The 19,389-nt window shown below is 46.6% G+C and overlaps 1 protein-coding gene across 1 annotated transcript in view; it reads right to left on the reverse strand.

Moving 5' to 3' along the window:
* Window positions 1–19,389, reverse strand: part of LOC144893027 (obscurin-like protein 1) — a 73,382-nt gene that overhangs the window by 11,704 nt on the left and 42,289 nt on the right. The window contains exons 4-7 of the mRNA XM_078782524.1: window positions 12,736–13,002; window positions 10,506–10,772; window positions 5,530–5,642; window positions 4,763–4,916 (exon numbers count right to left, since the gene is read on the reverse strand). Of these exons, the coding sequence (XP_078638650.1) occupies window positions 4,763–4,916; window positions 5,530–5,642; window positions 10,506–10,772; window positions 12,736–13,002 (801 nt within the window). The remainder of the gene's footprint in view (window positions 1–4,762; window positions 4,917–5,529; window positions 5,643–10,505; window positions 10,773–12,735; window positions 13,003–19,389) is intronic.

Here is a 19,389-nt window from a genome sequence, read left to right on the forward strand (position 1 = left end):
GTCGAGGCTCTTGGAAGAGTGAGAACATAGTAACGGATCAGGGCTTAACAGAACAAAAGGAACAGTAGAAAGAGAGTGGGGGAGAGGGATGACACACCAATAGTGGGGATGGGGAACAAAACAGAAGGAAACTTGGAGAAATAGGGAATGGAGGGAAAATGAGGGCAAGAGGACAAAACAGGGGTTGGACAATATGCATGTAGCCACAAATTCTCAGGAAGGAAAAGCAGGAAACCTGGAAAAGAGGTGGGTTTGGGGAGGGTTAATGGGGAGCGAAAAAGATCATGGTTTTGGATGGGGAGTTGCTATTGTTGTTGTTATTGTATAGCCCCAGACAGTTCTCTCGAACAAGCCCGCAGCACGGAGATAGCCGATCAATCTTGCAGGAGTGACCCAAAGATCCCCCACATCCAGGATGGTACCTCCACCTTCATGAAGCAGGGACACGACAGAGTTATAGAGAGAGAAAGAAAGAAATAAAGAAAGAGAGAGAAAGAAGAGACAAGAAGAAGCGATCCATGGAGACTGATCGGCACTCTCACAGTGACCGCGCTGCCCTGACAAATCCGGGCAGCAGGGAAGAAAGGGGGAAGATAGAGCCCGCAAGTCAGGGTACAACCACTACAAAGAGGCGTCCCCAATATTTGTGGATGGGGAGTGATCTGAGATGGTGGAGAACAGCTGCCTCGAAGACCTGGAGGGTCTTGTCAGCCCTGCAGAAATGGGGGGAAGGTGGAGTGGGTGGTAGAGGGGAAATGGCACGGAAAAAGTAGTAGGTGCAAGATCAGAAAGGATGTGGTAGAAGACGAGAGACCACCGACCTGTTTGCAATGTGAAAGTAGTAGGCCCATAGACTCAGTTTCATCACGGGATATTCCAATGATCTTGGCGGCATTGGTTTTCTTGGCATCAAGATGAAATACCATATGATTTTAGCTTGTGGATGAAACTCTTCTGCCACACTTTGTCAAAAGCCTTTAAGATGTCCAGAGGAACTACTCTGACTTCAGCATGATGATCCAAAGCCAATTCACATGCTCGGTGATTTGGAATACGGGACTCGGGGTAGGGCATTTTCAGCCTTGGACAAACTCCGTGTTAAGTTGTATAGACAGCTGTTGTGTCAGAAGCCATACTTGGCCTCATTCATGTTATAACTTCACTTTAAGGACAATGATCTCCCCAGTTTTATAGGCTATCATGCATGCAGGAGAAACTGGGGTGCATTGTGATATCTCCTCGAGCCAATTCTTTGCCAATGGTATCAAATGGAAATGTATTGTTACTGATATTAAATGAAAACTGATATTAAATTAAATATTGTTAGTGATGTTACTGATATGAAATGATATTAAATTTAAACCAGACTTAATCTGCTTAACAGAAACTTTCCTTTTTCAAGATGTCTCTAATTCCTTAAAATCTCTTCCTGGTTAATCCCTCCTGAGCGCTCCTGAGTATGATAGACCTGAGCGTCGACCTGGTGGTGGGGTTGCTATCTTTGTCAAAAACTCTCTTCCTCGCAGTCCTTGCACTGCCCTCTCTCCACCCACCCCCAGGAATACCTCTGGCTACGGCTTCCCCTCCGCTCCCACCTTTTGTTCATATGTGTTCTGTACCGTCCTCCAAACGGTGATGACTCCATTTACATCTCGCTGTCTGACAACACGGACCAACTTCTATCCACTCATCCCAACTCTCTCTTCCTCATAAGTGGCGACTTCAACTTTTATCATGCCGGCTGGCTGGGTGAGGGTACCTCCAGCCACCACACCTCAGCAAAGGACTTCTGCGACCAACTGGGACTGACACAATCTGTCAATTTCCCAACCCGGATCTCAGTCAACGGAGTATCTTCTCTTGTAGACTTGGTTATGACAAACTTTCCTACAAATGGCTGCTGATCTTTTTCTGCTCCAATCGGTTCATCTGATCATTTCCTCGTTAAAGTGGACATCACTCTGGCCATTCTGAGAGGGCCTCCTCAGCGTCAACGAGTCTGGCATTTCACTCAGGCCGACTGGCATGGTCTTCAAGCATTCATTAATCATCTGGACTGGTCTCCCATCTCGACTGCCTCTGGCATCAACTCTTCTTCGGAATTCTTCCAAAGTAAACTGCTCTCTATCATGCACAGATTTATCCCATCTCCTCTTCAGTTGTCATACCCTTCCTCCCATCCATGGTACACTGAATCTTGTGGTGAGGCAGTTGCCCTGAAACAATTTGCCTTCGCCTCTTGGAAGGCTAATCCAACTGAAGGCAATTTCCATTCCTTTCACAAAGCTCGGAACAAGTGTGTGTCTACCCTCAGGAGAGCCAGGAAACAATATCTCTCAACTCTCAAGACTGAACTCTCAAACCTGTCTCCCTCCTCCAAATCCTGGTGGCGTCTGGTCAAATCTGTTTCCGGTGTTTGTTCCCCCTCCATCCCCTCACTTACCTCAAACAGCTACACAGCTGACACCGCACATGACAAAGCCAAAAGACTCAACTCTGTGTTTGCCTCAAAGTCTTGTGTCCCAAACCCATCTCTCTCTGAACCCACCTTACCCAGTCGACACAGCTGTTTCTGGACTCTGTGTCCTTCTCTCCTGACAAGGTGGAGAAGTTTCTGTCAAATCTCGACTATGATTCGGCAACTGGACCAGACGGCATCAGCCCACGGGTCCTAAAATCCTGCTCTGCCGCTCTACCTCACCCTCTCTCTGTTCTCATCACCCTCTCTTTTGCTCAAGGTCATCTGCCATCTGCTTCAAAATCAGCCAACATCACCGCTTTACACAAAAAGGTGCAAAAACAGATCCTTGCAACTACAGACCAATCAGCCTGCCCCCAATAATTAGCAAGATCATGGAATCCATTATCGCTTCTGACATCAAATCCTTCCTCTTCTCCAATGGCTTGATCTCGGATCATCAATTTGGATTCAGACCAGGTCATTCTACTCTGGACATGTTGCTTCTGCTGTATCAACAATGGATGGAGGTCCTCAATGCCAAACAGGAAATCAGAGCTGTCTCCCTTGACATATCAAGTACCTTCAATATGGTCTGGCACACCGCTCTGCTCACCAAACTCTCCTCCTATGGTATCCATGGAAACCTCCACGCATGGCCTGCAGACGTCCTCTCTGGTCGCAGTTAACGTGTGGCCCTGAATGGATTTCTCTCATCTCCCCTTCCTGTTCAGGCTGGAGGTCCTCAAGGCAGTGTGCTGGGCCCTGTACTTTTTCTGATCTTCATTAATGATCTCTCCGACTCTCTGGAAAATCATCTCCATCTCTTTGCTGATGACTCCACTCTCTGTCGCTCCATATCTCAACCCTCAGAACGGCAGGCAGCAGCCTCTTCACTCTCTGCAGACCTGGACAAAATCACAAACTGGTCAAACAAGCGGAACATGTCTTTCAATCCTGACAAATCTCACACCCTCACTTTGTCTCTCCGAAAAGACCATCTGGATAACCCTCCCATCTACTTTCTGAACAATTCTCTCCAAGAAGTTCTGTCACTCAAGCTTTTGGGTCTCACTATCTGCCATGATCTTTCCTGGGAAAACCACATTTCCAAGCTGGCCCCCAAAGCCAGTCGCCGACTGGGCATCCTATGTCGTGTGGTCTTTTCTGGGCACTTCTGAGCTCTTCACCACATACAAAGCTTTCATCTGCAGCTCATTGGAATACTGCTCTTCCCTCTGGGCTCGTGCTCCTGCCTCACACCTAGCTCGTCTTCACGTGGTTGAAACCAAAACATTCAGAATCATTGGAATCTCCCGTGATGAAGCTGATTCTGAGGTCCTGCATTTCAATCTCTCTTTCACCGCAGGCAGGTTTGGTGGTCTTTCTGTCCTCTACCGACTCCTCTCCAGCCTTGCTCCCCCTGCTCCTTCTGTGCTCTGTCCCACAAATATTCCTGCAGGACTCAAGATCTGCCAGCAACCCTCTTCTGGTGAAACTGCCAAAATCAAGACTCTCTGCTCATCTTCACTCTCTTTTCTCCCGCCTCTGGAACGATCTTCCTGACTCTCTTCAATCCCTCTCCTCCCTCCAGGTCTTTAATACAGCTGTTCACCACAATCTCTTATCCAAAACCTTGATCCAAAACCCCATCTAAAACCTTGATCTTTTCTACCCCCGTTAAAACACCCCAGATCCGCCTCTTTCCATCACCATCTTCTTTCCCGAAATTCCTAATAGTGTTCATTTGCTTTATACCATGTACCGCTCCCTCCTTCCCCAGCCCTCCCCTTTCCACAGATCTACTGACGTCCCTGTTCTCTACTGTTGTGCTTGTGTGCTTCCCTCTATCTCCCCCTCTTGTCTCCCGCTCCCTTCAATGTATGTTTTATGTGTCTGTGCATGATTTCATGTTCAATGTGTTAGCTCTTACACGAGCCTCGATTCTGTATACAAAAAAACAAAAACATATTGGCATTTAGAAAGTTTTGATGTAAGTAGGTGGTCAACATGTTGCCACTCAATATCATTGGCCAGGACTAGCTACTGGAGGAGTTGTCTCAATGCAATCATTGTCCTAATGCACCCCAAGGTTCCTCTACTCTCACAAGCAACAAAATTATTAACAACCCCTGATAAAAAAATGCACATATTATACTGGAAACAAAACCATGGAAAGCAAAAACAACATTTAACATCAATTAAGTACAGTATTTATCACCAGGTAATGAATTTTATTTTTGAGGATGTGTAAAAAAAGTTGAGAAAGATTCAACATCAACAGGTACATAACCGTATACTTACCGCGCACAATGAGCTGCGCAGATGTCTCAAATTCTCCGACACGACACTTGTATGTCCCAGCATCTGTGTACTCACAACGAGGTAGCAGAACGCAGTGCCGCTGGCCTTGTATAAGGAGTCGGAATTTCTCTCCATGATGGAGTTTTTCATCACCCTGTGCACAGCACACATCCCTAAACTTCACCGGGCAATATTGCCCACAATCCATCCTCGGATTATTTAGCACGTGAATGGATTGGCCTGTTTAGAGCTCTTGTTTGAACCACGGGCTACACAAGCCCAGGGATTGTCCATTGTCTACTGATGTCTTTGCGATTCATATTAAGAGAAATCATTTATACGGTAGGTGTGCCCCACGAAATATAATTGGTGGTTGAATCTAATGACCAAATGTGCAAATACTGCTCAAAATTTCAAGTCAATCAGATGAAAATTGAGGATTTTAGAAATTTGACCTTTGGCCGATATTGACCTTTTGACCTCAAAATCAATAGGCTTCTTCCTTATGACCAACTCTACCATTTGGTGAAGTTTCGTGAAGATCGGCTTGAAATTGTGACCTTCAGGCGATTGACATACAGACAAACAGACAAACAAACAGACAGACAAATAGACAGACAGAGAAACAGATAGAATAACACATGTGACCAAACAATATACTTGATAAATCTTCTATTTTTGCAAGTAACAAACGTGGGTGAATAAATATATAACCTCCATCCCCCTTCGGTGGCAGAGGTAACTAGACCAATAGGTGAATGTCATACCTTAAACCAATCCACGTCAACCAATTCTTTGGAGACTTCACACTCCAGAAGTACACGACTTTTCTCAGGCACTTCTAAGTTTTGCAATGGACGCAAAATATGAACTGGTGGCTCTAGGACATAGCACACCAGAGGACATAATCAGTATGTTGCATTTGAGATGAAAATGTTTTATTCTCAATTCTCATAAACAATTATATGTGTGTTGAGTTTAATAATAATGTGAGAGGCAAAGTTTTAATTAAAAACAAAAAACCTTTAGGGTCAGCCTGTTTTAGGGTGCCCCTTCTATGCTCTGTTCCCATTCAGGTAGGCCTATCTGTGTTCCATCTGAAGCCCAAGCTCATGATGCAAAGAATGCGGGTACAAATCCCATTTAGCTTGTGTGTTTGTCAATTGTCTATTAATGTCCTTGTAATTTATGTAAAGGTACACTGATGCGTGATTTGTACTGTTGTCATCCTACATGCAATACATGTACATTAAGCTCCTGGTTGTCGGTGCACATTAGGGGCAAGTAGAGGCCCCAGCCATCCCATTTTACTTACTTGAATCCATCTCTTTACTATTCATTTATCATTGTCTACGTGCAACTTTCCTCCCGTCTCCTTCCTTGAGACACCACTAAGAGCAGTTCAGACACTCCATACCTTTGGGTCTCAATCAACATGGGCTATGATCTTTCTTTGGCAAATCACATATCTATTGAAGTTGGTCTTGAAAGCAGCCACCAACTACGCATCCTCCATTGTGCCAAGTCTTTTCTTGGCAAATTAAAACTTCGAACAACGCACAAGGTCTTTATCCGTTTCTCGATAGAGTATTGCTCTCACTTTTGGCCTGGTGCTCCTGCTTCACACTTTACTCGCCTCGACGCCATGGACACCATTGCGTCCTATTACTCCCGCATTACAGACAGGTCGGTGGCCTATTTATGCTCCAGCACCTCATTTATAGTCTTGTACCCTCTTCCCTTTGTGTCCACTTCCCCCAGATTTTTCTGGGTCACAAAAATATGTTGCACCATCGCAGAGAAATTAACTAAAATCTCTATGAATGAAATGAATGAATGATCGTTTTAAGGCCATTTTCCCCCCTAGAGCAGGGGTTAGCCTTGCGGGCCCCATGACAATCATGGTTCCCTGTTTGAGGCAATGTTTTTATGGCTGGATGCCCTTCCTGACGCCAACCCTTGGTTCACGCTCTTGCCATGCGCAGGGTACAGTGTACCTATTCTAAACTGGGGTACACACCATGATCATTCATCTCAGCAAGCTGGTGCTCAATTTGCCGACCACAGAAGGATGACAGGCTGAGTCAACCCCCCTGGTGTTAATTCAGCAATTGGCCAGGATTCGAACCCAGGATCCTAGGATCCCAAGCCGGCACCCTAACCACTAAGCCACCACCAGGCTCTATAATTGCCAGTTATTTAAGCGTTATGATGGTTAAACAGGAACTGCAGACTGTGCCATCAAAGGCAAAAAGGAAGTTTTTAATTAGGTTTCCCATACAATTATATTGTATGGGAATACCTTTTATTTCTGCGATCGTTTTTCTTATTATTATTCTTCCACCCTATTTTGCACCTCCGAAAACTTTAAAATTAAGTTTCTCAGCAACCACTGGTCAGATTGACAGGAAATTTTCATCAAATGATTGGCTAGGCACGTATAACTTTTCAATGCTAATTATGACGTCATAGGTCACGTGGTATGGGCACCATCTTGTAAAACACCTTCAGCTTTGCCCCTCTATATCTCCGAAACAGCTCAATGGAAAAATTTGAGTAATGGCTCATTCTAAATAACTCTGCAATGGGACCATAAAACATGTTTATTTGGTATATCAAAAATGCTAATGTTAAGAGGTTAGAATTTGTCAAACACATCTTTGCTCCCACAAAAATGATATTTTTTCCCCAGATCCATAGTTAAATAAAACTCAGAATGCAAAAAATTTCGAAGTCATATGTCACATGGTTTGGCCGCCATATTGTTTTTCGTGAAAAACACGAAAACCGCTTTTTCTCCACAACGGCTGAACAGATCGAGCCCAAACTTGGCATGCATAATCGCATACCAATGACGAACAAAAAGTTCAGTGATCATGACGTCATGCATCACATGATTTCAGAGTTATGAAGTTTTTAAGCATAAACTATAAATGCTATCTTCTCCATAATTTGTGAAGATATCGAGTGGAAACTTTACACAAATGTTCGTCATAGTAGGAAGTTTAAGTAATACTTGAGACGTTTTGGTAAGTCACATGGTTTGGCCGCAATAAATAATTGAAGGGAAAGTCCTTAAAAACTTCTAACTCTTGAACCACTGCATTGATCGACTTGAGTTTTTAATGCATTGTAGATCTCATCAAGCGGAACAAGTGTGTAAAATTTCAACATGATTGGTTGTACAGTCTCGAAGCTAGAAGTCTTTATTGTTGAAAGAAGAAGAATCGCAACATTTTTTTCTTACCAGGCCATGTGACTCAATGTGCTACTGCCATTTTAATGACTTATTTCCTTTAAAGAACCATTTTCTCTGCAATAATTGGACTGATTGAGAGCAAATTTTCACCATAGGAGGGACTCGGTCTGTAGAATATTTTAATCGTAATTATGACAACACAGGTCATGTGGTTCGGTCGCCATATTATTTTGAGTGAAAAGCCTGAAAAAACACTAAAATCCCATTTTCTCCAAAATGCCTGAACAGATTGAGGCCTAACTTTGCAGGCAGAATCGCATACCCATGACAAACAAAAACGTCACCGAGCATGACGTCATGCGTCACATGGTTTCAGAGTTATGACGTTTTTAAGCATACACCTTTAAAACCTAGCTCCTCCCTCATTTTTGATCCAATCGAGGGGAACCTTCACAGATTTGTTCAGCATATCAGTCTACTAAAATTACCTTTTGGAATTTGCGATAGGTCACGTGGTTTGGCAGATATCGTTAATTAAACGAAAATATAAAACATTTTTATATCTCTTGAACTGCTTCATTGATCGACGTGAAACTTCATACTATAGTAGAGGTCATGAAGAGTAACAAGTGTGAAAAATTTCAAGATGATTGGATGTACGGTCTGGAAGCTAGAAGTTGTTATTGCATGAAGAAGAAGAGTCCTCGAGTTTGGGCAATTAATTATTTATCACAAGTACAGACATGCAGGCATCGTTCGACACGATCTCACGGGTAATTTGAACCTCAAAAAAAATTCTAATTTCTGATTTGTCAATGGCTGAGAAGGACAATGGATTAATAAACGACTAAAACAGATTTGGCAAAATTCTGACTTTTTTGACCCGATCGCAATCCACACAGAGAAGCCACAAGGTGTCATTGGGTGAAGAAGAAGAAACACTCTCGCTTGGCCTTCCCAGGCCACATCAATAATTCTGGCTCTGGGATTTTCAGGTTTATTTTTATAAAAATCGCTTTTTCTGCAGTCATTGCACAGATTGACAGGAAATTTTCACCACAGGTGCGCCTGGGCAGTGGGCATGAATAATTTTTTTTAAGGATAATTATGACGTCACAGGTCTCGTAGTACGGCCGCCATCTTGGAAAAGGTGAAAAAAATTTACACTGATATATCTCCAAAAGCGCTGCATGGAAATGATCGAGACATATCTCATTGTAAAGAACTATCCATTGAGAATAAGCCTTGACATATGTGCCTCCATTATGACGTCATAATTTGACAAGTACAAAACTTCATCCCATCAGGATGAAATTTCTTGAGCATCAAAGGGATAAATTGATGGAGAAAAATAATACTAATGTGAAAGCGGGGTTGTTATAAAGTGTGGGTGTGTGTGTGTGTGTGTCTGTGGGGGGGGGTGGGGGGGAGGGTATGTGTGTATGTGGAGATGTTGTGTGTGTGTGTGTGTGTGTGTGTGTGTGTGTGTATGTGGGGAGGTGTGTGTGTGTGTGTGGGGGGGGGGGGAGGGATGTATGTGTATGTGTATGTGTGTGTGTGTGTGTGTGTGTGTGTGTGTGTATGTGGGCATGTGTGTGTGTGTGGGGGGGGGGGGGGATGTGTGTGTGTGTGTGTGTGTGTGTGTGTGTGTGTGTGTGTGTGTATGGATATGTGTGTGTGTGGGGGGGGGGGGGATGTGTGTGTGTGTGTGGAAGGGGGAATATGTGTGTGTGTGTGTGTTGGGGGGGGGGGGGGAAGTGTGGATATGTGTGTGTGTGTGGGTGGAGGGGGGGCGGGATGTGCATGTGTGTGTGTGTGGGTGGGTGGGTGGAGAGGGGCAGGAGGTGTGTGTGTGTGTGTATCGGGGTTGTATCCACCAAGGGGGGTTGTATCAAAGCATGTACAATGAAAGTGGGGTTGTATGAAAGCGGGAAGGCGGAGAAGGATCGGTCATCACTGCCAGCAGTTGTAAAGTGCAGTTCTAGTTTTAGTTTTATGTCTTAACAACACCACAATAACGTGCCATTCTCTAAAACCTGAACTGTAGAGAGTTAGGGAGCATTGCTAATTATATTAGAGGAGTAGGGGATAGGTATGGACCGGCACGAGGGGGAGAGGGGGGGGGGGGGGGGGTGGTGGTTGGCAGAGAAGAAGAATACCAATATAACAAACTTTTGATTAAAACAATCAAACCAAAGAGCACATTTTGTTCATAACTAGTGGGGTCACCCGTGGGAATCCACGGGCATGGAGGTGTATCGTTGCGATCGGTGCAGCCGTTTTTGCGGTACCCAGGATGATAACGTTAGGCAGGAGTCCAAACCTGAAAATGCTGGAGACCAAAGCTGAAATTGGAAAAAACAATATAGCCTATTTTACTCCAGGGGGTCCCAGGATTACCCACCCAAAATTTTGTTGCGGTCGGGTCAGCCGTTTTTGCGGTACCTGGGAACGGACGGACGGACAGAGACGGACGGACATTTGGTGAATTATAGTAAGATGAGAGGAGACTGTGCAAGTCAGATTTAAGAGGAGTAATCTCACCGAGCACAGTGAGGTATGCCGAAGTTTGCAACATCTCGGTGGTGAACATAATGCTGCCAGAATCCGATTGCCTGATGTCTGAAAGTGCAAGGCTATGCGTAGTTTCACTCATGGCTATGAGGCAGGTATTACTTGGCTCCAATAGCCTGCCATTTTTTAACCAATGACCAGCCACGTCAGCATGTGAGAGCTTGAGGTGGAAACAAGCTGTGCCATGCTCACAAATCTCCAGTGGTGCAAGTGGTTTTACGAGAAGGATCAGGAGGGCTGCAAGACATATAGCACTGAAGTGAGTAATCAAAGATTGAACTTTCAGGTATATTTCTTACGACAAAATACCACCTGTTGCTTCACTGATGGGAATACTAAGAAAGGGTGGGGGGGAGAGACGCCTCACCACACGTCGCTATACACTCCTGGACGGAGAGGTGTAAGGAGGGGGGTGGGAGCGAGAGAGAGAGGGAGGGGGAGAGAGAAAGGAGAGAGGGAGGGTACAGAGAGTAGGGAGAGAGAGAGAGTAGGGAGAGAGAGAGAGAGAGTAGGGAGAGAGAGAGAGAGAGTAGGGAGAGAGAGAGTAGGGAGGGAGAGAGAGAGTAGGGAGAGAGAGAGAGAGTAGGGAGAGAGAGAGAGTAGGGAGAGAGAGAGTAGGGAGATAGAGAGAGAGAGTAGGGAGAGAGTAGGGAGAGAGAGAGGAGAGAGAGAGGAGAGAGAGAGGGGAGAGAGAGAGGAGAGAGAGAGAGGAGAGAGGAGAGAGAGAGAGAGGAGAGAGAGAGAGGAGAGAGAGAGGAGAGAGAGAGAGAGAGTAGGGAGAGAGAGAGAGTAGGGAGAGAGAGAGAGAGAGAGTAGGGAGAGAGAGAGTAGGGAGAGAGAGAGTAGGGGGGAGAGAGAGTAGGGAGAGAGAGAGAGAGAGTAGGGAGAGAGAGAGAGAGTAGGGAGAGAGAGAGAGTAGGAGAGAGAGAGAGAGAGAGAGAGAGAGAGTAGGGAGATAGAGAGAGAGAGTAGGGAGAGAGAGAGGAGAGAGAGAGGAGAGAGAGAGGGGAGAGAGAGAGGAGAGAGAGAGAGGAGAGAGGAGGGGGTTGGGGAGGAACAGAGCCTGGAGGAGGGTGGGGGAGAGAGGGAGGAGGATGGGGAGAGAGGAAGGGGGATGGGGAGAGAGGAAGGGGAGAGAGAGAAGAGAGAGAGGGGAGAGGGGAGTGGAGAAAGGGAGGGAGGGGATAGAGAGTGGGGAGAGAGAGAGGTGTGAGAGGAGGGGGTTGGGGAGGGAGAGAGACAGGAGGGGGGTGAGGCGAGAGAGGAGAGAGCCAGGAAGGGGGGAGAACAAGGAAGGGGGGAGAGCAAGGAAGGGGGGAGAACAAGGAAGGGGGGAGAGCAAGGAAGGGGGTGGGAGCGATGCCTCACCACACATCTCTATACATTCTGGGAGGGAGAAAGTGAGAGGAGGGGGAAAGAGGAGGGTTGGAGGTGGAGGGGGGAGGATGAGAGGAGCTATGAGAGGGGGGGGGGAGTGAGGAAGGGGTGGGGCAAGCAACCCCTCATCACATGCCGCAGAATCCCATTGGCTTAATGATTAAAGGGGAATGCATTCCTGACAAAAATAAAAATAGTGCCAATGCCCCTGGGCTTACCTGTTAGAACCAGGGAACCATTGGTAGGCAAGGATGACCCACAAAATATGTAATGGAGAAGAAGGTAAATACCTATTTTGGGGGGCAAATCCATGATTTTTTTAAATATCGTGAACAAACTTGAATGATTGATGTGGTCAAGCTTCATCAAAATTGTGTGTAGTTTCGCAGAAGAAAGAAAATACCTATTTTGGGGGGTCAAGAGCCCCGTTACACCCCCTTAAAACCTCCCATTTTATGCCGTGAACCAACTTTAGTAGATCACAGGTGATGAAGGTTGTGGTCAAGTTTCAGCAAAATTGTATTTGTAGTTTCGGAGAAGAAGATCCATAGACTCAACTTCATTACAAGAGATTCCAATGATCTTGAAATTACAGATTTTGAATAACTCAAATTACAGTACTGCTTTCATCAACAATGACGTAATAAGATTTTTGGGGATTTACCAGGATAAGAAGAGGAAATAAACAAACAAAGATATGGTGGAAATGTCAGAAAATGTGAGCTCAGTAGGAACAATCAAGGCACGTGTTGCTAAACTTTGTCAATGAAGAGACAGGGAACTAACTTTCATTTAGCAAACTAAGTTACCAATGGAAACTTACGTTCCACACTGAGTCTGGCACGTGTGTGGTCGTGATTTGTCTCACACGCATAGATACCACGATCTTCAAAAATTAGCTGACGAATATTGAGGCAGACCTCCCGGCCATCAATTTCCATTGAGAGGTGCTCCATTGGCAACACCGGGCTCCCGTTCCTGGTCCAGATCACATGGTTTCCAGGACGGCTCAATTGGACGCGGAGATGTACCGTGTCTCCCTCCTTGGCTGCTATGGGTTCCAGGCGTCGTTCAAACGTCACCGGTGCTTCTGCAAAGCACATCGGACAGCTGGTTAGATTTTGTGAATGAATCAATTATGTTACTTAAATACTTGCTTAATATAGATTAAATATCCCACATTCTCCATGTCCACTTCCTCCTTGACCTACCTCTTTCAAACGTCATTTCCCTCCTGTATTCCAACACTCGTACCCTCCTTTTTCTCTCTTATCACCCCTCGTTTTAGCTCGCATATGATCACGAAGTAGAGATGAGCTATTAAAACCAGAAAAATATCCTTCAGTCAGTCAAGCAGTGGGCCCATTAACATATTTTCGTTTTTCCCGACTCCTCTGAAACGGCTCAACGGATCATTTGGAGACTCGAAATGATGATTCATGACGTCGATGGGCAAAAATTATTCGAGCCATTATTATTTCCATCCAGGTGGTGAGATAATTTAGCTAACTTCAAAATGTAATGTATGTTTGTATGTCCATCACATATTTTTGATCTGATTGCCGGTAAATATATAATCATCTTACGACATTGTGAATTTTTTTTTTTAAGATGTTTCGTTGTTAATTTAATTTCGGGAGTAGGGGTGGGGGCGGGGGGGAGAAGAGGGAACAGTTCCTTCATTCCTTTTTTAGTCTTCTTTTTAAAAAAAATTTTTGTATACAAGATCGAGGCTCGTGTAAGAGCTAACATTAATCACAAAAAGACAAACTGACACATAAAACATAAGATAAAGGGAGCGGGAGACAAGATGGGGAGAGAGAGGGAAGCACACAAGTACAACAGAAGAGAACAGGGACATCGGGAGATATGTGGGAGGAAGAGGACTTGGGGGGGGGGGGGGGAGGAGGAGGCATCGGAAGGGAGGGGAGGGGGGGGTGGTGGGAGATTTATTTAATAATTTTACCCTTTTGGGTTCAGTCCTTTTAAATGAGGTATCATTCAGCATTATTCGTGCTGTGGTTACGTTTCCCCCTTTCAGACATAATCACACAACTTGCCCATACGTGCGTGCAAAAAAACAACTTTGAAACCACGTGGCAGTAACGACCACAGAACCCCCCCCCCCCCTCTATTTACATGAAATGGTTTGGTCCATTCGCAAAGCCAGTAACGACCACAGAACCCCACCCTCTATTTACATGAAATGGTTTGGTCCATTCGTAAAGCCAAAGCGAACGGCTTGAGAGTACGGTGACCATACCTTGGGAACCACTTGTCCGATTAATTTCAAACCTTGAAAAGGCACATCCTCGGGTCCCCAGCAATATACCTGGCAAGTTTCAAGTATATCGGACCGGTATCGGTAGTTGTCGAGAAACAGCGGCCACAGACACACAGACACACAGACACACACACACACATACACACAGAGATTACTGGAATTATAGATAGATATATAAATATATAATATATGAATAAATATAATATAATATATAATATAATATATAATATAAATATATAATTTATATAATATATAAATTTATATAATATATAAATATAATATATAATATATAAATAATGTATAATATATAATATATAATATATAAATATAATATAAATATATAATTTATATAATATATTAATTTATATAATATATAATATAATATTGTTGCGGATATGAGGATGGCATTTTTTTGATTGTGTGTATTGTAGTGGTAAATTGTTGTGTAACCTTGGTTGGATATGGCCCCTCCTGCCTCCAGAGTTGTATAAAGGTAAAAAGGGCGTCTCGGTAGTTAATTCCATAAACACCACATTGCAGGACACGATAAAACCCTTGTTCAGTAGCTTATATCTTATTATGTGTTTTAGAGTAAGGCCTTGTCTTCCATTAGAATGACACTCCATTGCACCGAATCAATTGAGAATAGCTCCCCTTCAATAATTCCATTTCCCAGCCAAACTCTCCATCTGTGGGTAAAGCAGTTCACAAGCATGGGGTGCACGCCCTCTCAATTCGCTGCTATAGTGAAAATGTGCTCCGTGCTCTGTTTGAACAGGAGGGGCGGGGTCGCCAGGGAGAGGCAAGCCCAGGGCGCGCCACGAAGGGCGGGGCTGTGCAGCCCCATGCCCAAATAAGGAAACAAGCCCGTGGCTCACCACGAGGGGCGTGCCGTCGGCGCGATGCCCAAACAAGGAGACAAGCCCGTGGGATTACCATACAAGGTCACGAAACAGAGCACGGGGGAGAGGGCGTTACCGAAACCGAAGAGGGCGTGTCAGACCGGCGCTAACGGTATGCGAGAAGGGAGCTGAGATCGCAGATGAGCTGGAGAGAAGTGAGAGAAAGGCTGAGCTGAGCTGCGTGGAGAGACCCGCACTGGAAGGGAAGTGAGAGGAAGAAAAATACGAGCTGAGCTGCGTGGAGAGGGACACGACAAAAGAAAGGGTCCAAGAGAAAGCCGAAGAGCTTTTACGAAACAAGCTACATGAGACATACAACAGAGGAGTGCAGCCCCGTTTCAACCAGCCGCGTGAAGCCCTGACGGTGTGCGCTGTAAAGCCGAATACCAGGAGCTGCCGGCGTGCGCTGTAAAGCGGATTACAAGGAGCTGCCGGCTCCCCGCTTCCCGCCCGGAGTGGACCTGCTTGCTTGTGCCCTGTGATCCCACCTGCTCATCCTTTCCAGCCATTCCTGCCTGCAAGTTCCCCATTTTGCCTAAGTGAGTTTGTTTTGTTCGTGCTGTCCTGGGTAGTAACTAAGTCTGTATAAGCTAGTAATTTTCACTGTGTCACCTGCGTCTCATGTCCCCTGTAAATAAACGTGACTGCTCTTTTTGCTTATGTGTGTGTAAATAATAATAAACCCCGTTACTCTTCTGTACGTCTTCTTCTTCTTCTTTGCATTCGTCGTCTTAGTCTTTTCCACATTGAATATCTGTGGCGCGATACGGCCAACGTTTGGGTGAATCGCGTTTATTCGGGGAACAACTGTTCGGCCGCGGTGCCTTCGCTCGGCAAACAACATCCTTATCCGCGGACCGTAACAATTGGTAGTCAGGAGGTGGGATTCGAACCTAGGACTAAATTTATTTAGCCCAAATTTTGGAACACCAATTGTGTTATTGGCAGTAACAATTGGTGTCAGGAGTGTCGGATCGGACCCGAAGCGCGCTTAATGCGCTCAAAATTACGAGCTGCTGGAAATTGTTTTATTTTTAAAGAAAAACCCGAATTTTGAAATCGCGCCATGGCTGGTCAAGGCGACGGGATGTCGGTGGGAGAGATAAACGGGGTAGAATCGACCCAGGACCTCGGGGAAATGTATGTGGAGGAAAGAGAGGAGGAGAAAAATGGCAATGTGGTTGCGGAGGTTTCAGACGCGCAAAATGGCGCTCTCGCGCACGAGGTTACGGGCGCGCAAAATGGCGCCTTTGCGCACGAGGTTGCAGCAGCACCAAATGGCGCCGCGCACGTGACCGCAGCGGTCGCGCCCGTGGCGCCGATGAACTGGGTGCATTTTCTGGCACAAATGAGGGCCTCTATGGAAGAGTCAATGTATAATTGGAAGAGGGACGCCATGTCAGACGAATCCGGGTGTGATCTGGAAAAATTGAGGGAGGAATCCAGGTGTGAAGTGGAAAAACGGATAGCAGAGGCAAAAAGGGATAATAAAAAAATGATGGAGGACATGAGGCGCGAGTCGGGCGGGGTCCCAAGGGTGCACGACGAGGTAACGCGGGTCAAGAAGCACTGGGTGAACGAAGTTGAGAAAAGCACGGGTAACTGGACCGGGGTAGAAATCGCGACACGGGGTTTGGAGCAGCCGGCGACCGCTGAGGTAGAGGAGGGTGTTTTATTAAAGCCAGCGGTCGTCGAGGTGAATAAAGAAAAAGTGCTGGGAATTAAAATTGAAGAGATGACGGAGGTAGCCCGGGAATTGCAGGGAGAAATGGAAAATGTACAAGGTCGGTGCTCAACTCATAATGGTGTGCTCACTAACCAAATAAAGAGTGTGCAGGTTTTGGTGCAGGGAGGAAGAAGAACCCCGAAGGTGAGACGTGCTGTGTATTGTGCGGGGAGATTTTGTAAGAGGATGTTTGGAGACAAAAGAATTTTCGCACGCTTGGGATCGATATGGCACCCGGGCGTTGGTGAAGGGTCCCGTGTGAGTGGAAATGGCACGCGTGTGAAAAAAAAGTGTGCGTCGGCGAGTGGGCGTGTTATAAAGTGTGGGAGTGAAACCGAGTGCGAGCGAGAATGCACGTCGGGGTGTACGGAGTGTGACACGAGGAGTGAGTTGGTGGTGGAGCGGGTGCGAGAATGCACGCTTGGAATGGTTGAGGGGTGCGAGGAAGCACACCTGAGTTGGTCATGGCACGGGTGTGGGAGAGCCCATGTGAGCGCGTTAGTGGGTGGATGCAAGGGTGCACGCCCATGGTGGTGAGTGGTACGGAGTACGTACCAAGGGAGAGTGCGCAAGATGGTGCGCGAGGTGTGTTAAAAGAGTGTGCGAACGGTGAGTGTGCGCGAGAGGTGTGGTGTGTAACAGGGAGTACGTTGGTGGAATGTACGGACGGCGTTGGAACGCCGGGTTTGGTGAGGGTGAAAGGGGTAGCGTATGCGTGCGAGCATGCAGGTGAAGCATCGACGGTAACCGGGTTAGCGGTTAGGGCGACGGATAGCCGATGCGAGCACTCGGGGCGCGGTGTGCTTTGTTGGATGCAGGGCCCGGCGCGGATCGAAGCTGCGTCGTTTCTCTTCGAAGCGTCGTTGCCGATTCGGGCTTGGCCCCGCTCCGCACGGTCGAGTCCGGGCCTTGGCGGGCGAGGCGACCGGTCCGGTTCAAGGGCGAGTGGGAGGAAGCGGAACGGTGCCCCCTCATGGGGACGGGGTTCCGAACGGGGGAGATTGAGCCATCGGGCCCAGGACCGTAAGGTACCGCGCCGAGATGGTGCGTGGAATCTCGGCCCGACCAAACCACCTCCCTTGAACCGAAAGCCAGACGGATTCAACCTGCAGGCAACCAAACCACCCGAATTCATTACTCGGCTTCAAATGATGTCATGACGCACCGAGGCTAGGATATAGCGGACTGTGATGATGGTGATAGTGATTTGATACGAAATTTATAATAGTGAGTAGAATTGGCAGTAAATAGAAAATTTTTGATTGGTTGGAATTTGGACGAGCAAAATTGATAGTGGGACCTCCCCGATGTGGTGGGATGGCAACACTGTCATCCCTCACAACGGGGTGTCAAAGGAGCACTAGTTTATGGGGTTTATGGCAGTGTAAGCTCACCGAGGGAGGGTTTGGATAATGTGTAGGGCCCTAGAGATTGACATTAGGTAACGTTAAGGTTAGGTAGTGACTGATACCTGTAGTGGGGATGCAGGTAGATTAGTGTGGATGATAATGACGAGGGAGCGCAATAGATTAAAGGGGCGACTGGGAAGCGCAAGTTTCAGAGGGGAGTAGTTAGATGAGATGATGCCGTGTGTGTGAGGATCGAAAGTGTATTGAGCAGGGTATGAGTAACTGATTGTGATTGTGAGTAGTAGTGTGATTGCACAGGTGTGCAACTGAACAGGTGTATGGAGCAGTGTATGAGGGAGTGATGGTGATGGGTGTGGTGCTGACCAAATGGTCCAGGAAGAGGAGGAGGGTGCAGGTGGCACCAGGTAAGAGTGCGCAGGTGTGCAACGACAGGTGAATGAGGAACAGGTGTGTGGAATAAATGGTCTGGAATATATGGAGTATTGGAATGGATGGTCGTGGAGTGAGTATGGTGGAAATTGTGGAGTGGAGTGGATGGTGCGAAGGTGTGAATGGGGGAAGAGTGGACCCCCATCACGGATACCCGGGGCGGGTAGTGTAAGTGTTAGGTAGAGGGTATAGGTAAATTGTGGTTGGATATTGGCATCTGTGGTGCGGGTGAGAGAATGGTATTTGGATGGGTGCATTAGTGTTGTGGAAATGGCTGGGCGTGTAGCCTGTTAGTGTGTGTAGTTGGTTTGGGCACTCCACCACTGTGAGGATGTCGGCCAGGTGAGGCCGCAGGTGGGCTCTGGGAGCCGGTAGTTGTGAATGGGGCCCGAGGATCCGGAGGACGGACCCGGGTAGCCCAGTGCCAGAGGGCACCAAGGGGTGACAGAGCCAGGAGGGGCCTTCCCCAGTAGATAGGTTAGGTTAAGGAGCAGGTAAGCTCGGGTGGCAACTACAGTGGTGGAGGTGTGCAGGAGGGTAGACCTGCTGGGAGAGCTACACGTCTCAGCCCAGAAATTGTGCAAGGGCACCGGGAGATGAATCGGGGGAGTGAGACCCCAAATTGAGAAGCACCACAGATTGGTCAATGGGAATTGGTTTTTAGAACCCATAGTGTAAGTTGGCCAATGGATTGGCAGGGAGAGACCCCGGGTAGTGTAAAGTGTGTTAAAGTCATTTAGAGGATAGTTAGGATGAAGAATCTCCT

Source organism: Myxine glutinosa, chromosome 7, assembly GCF_964187855.1.
Source record: "Myxine glutinosa chromosome 7, kmMyxGlut1.1, whole genome shotgun sequence".
NCBI classification, from domain to species: domain Eukaryota; kingdom Metazoa; phylum Chordata; class Myxini; order Myxiniformes; family Myxinidae; genus Myxine; species Myxine glutinosa.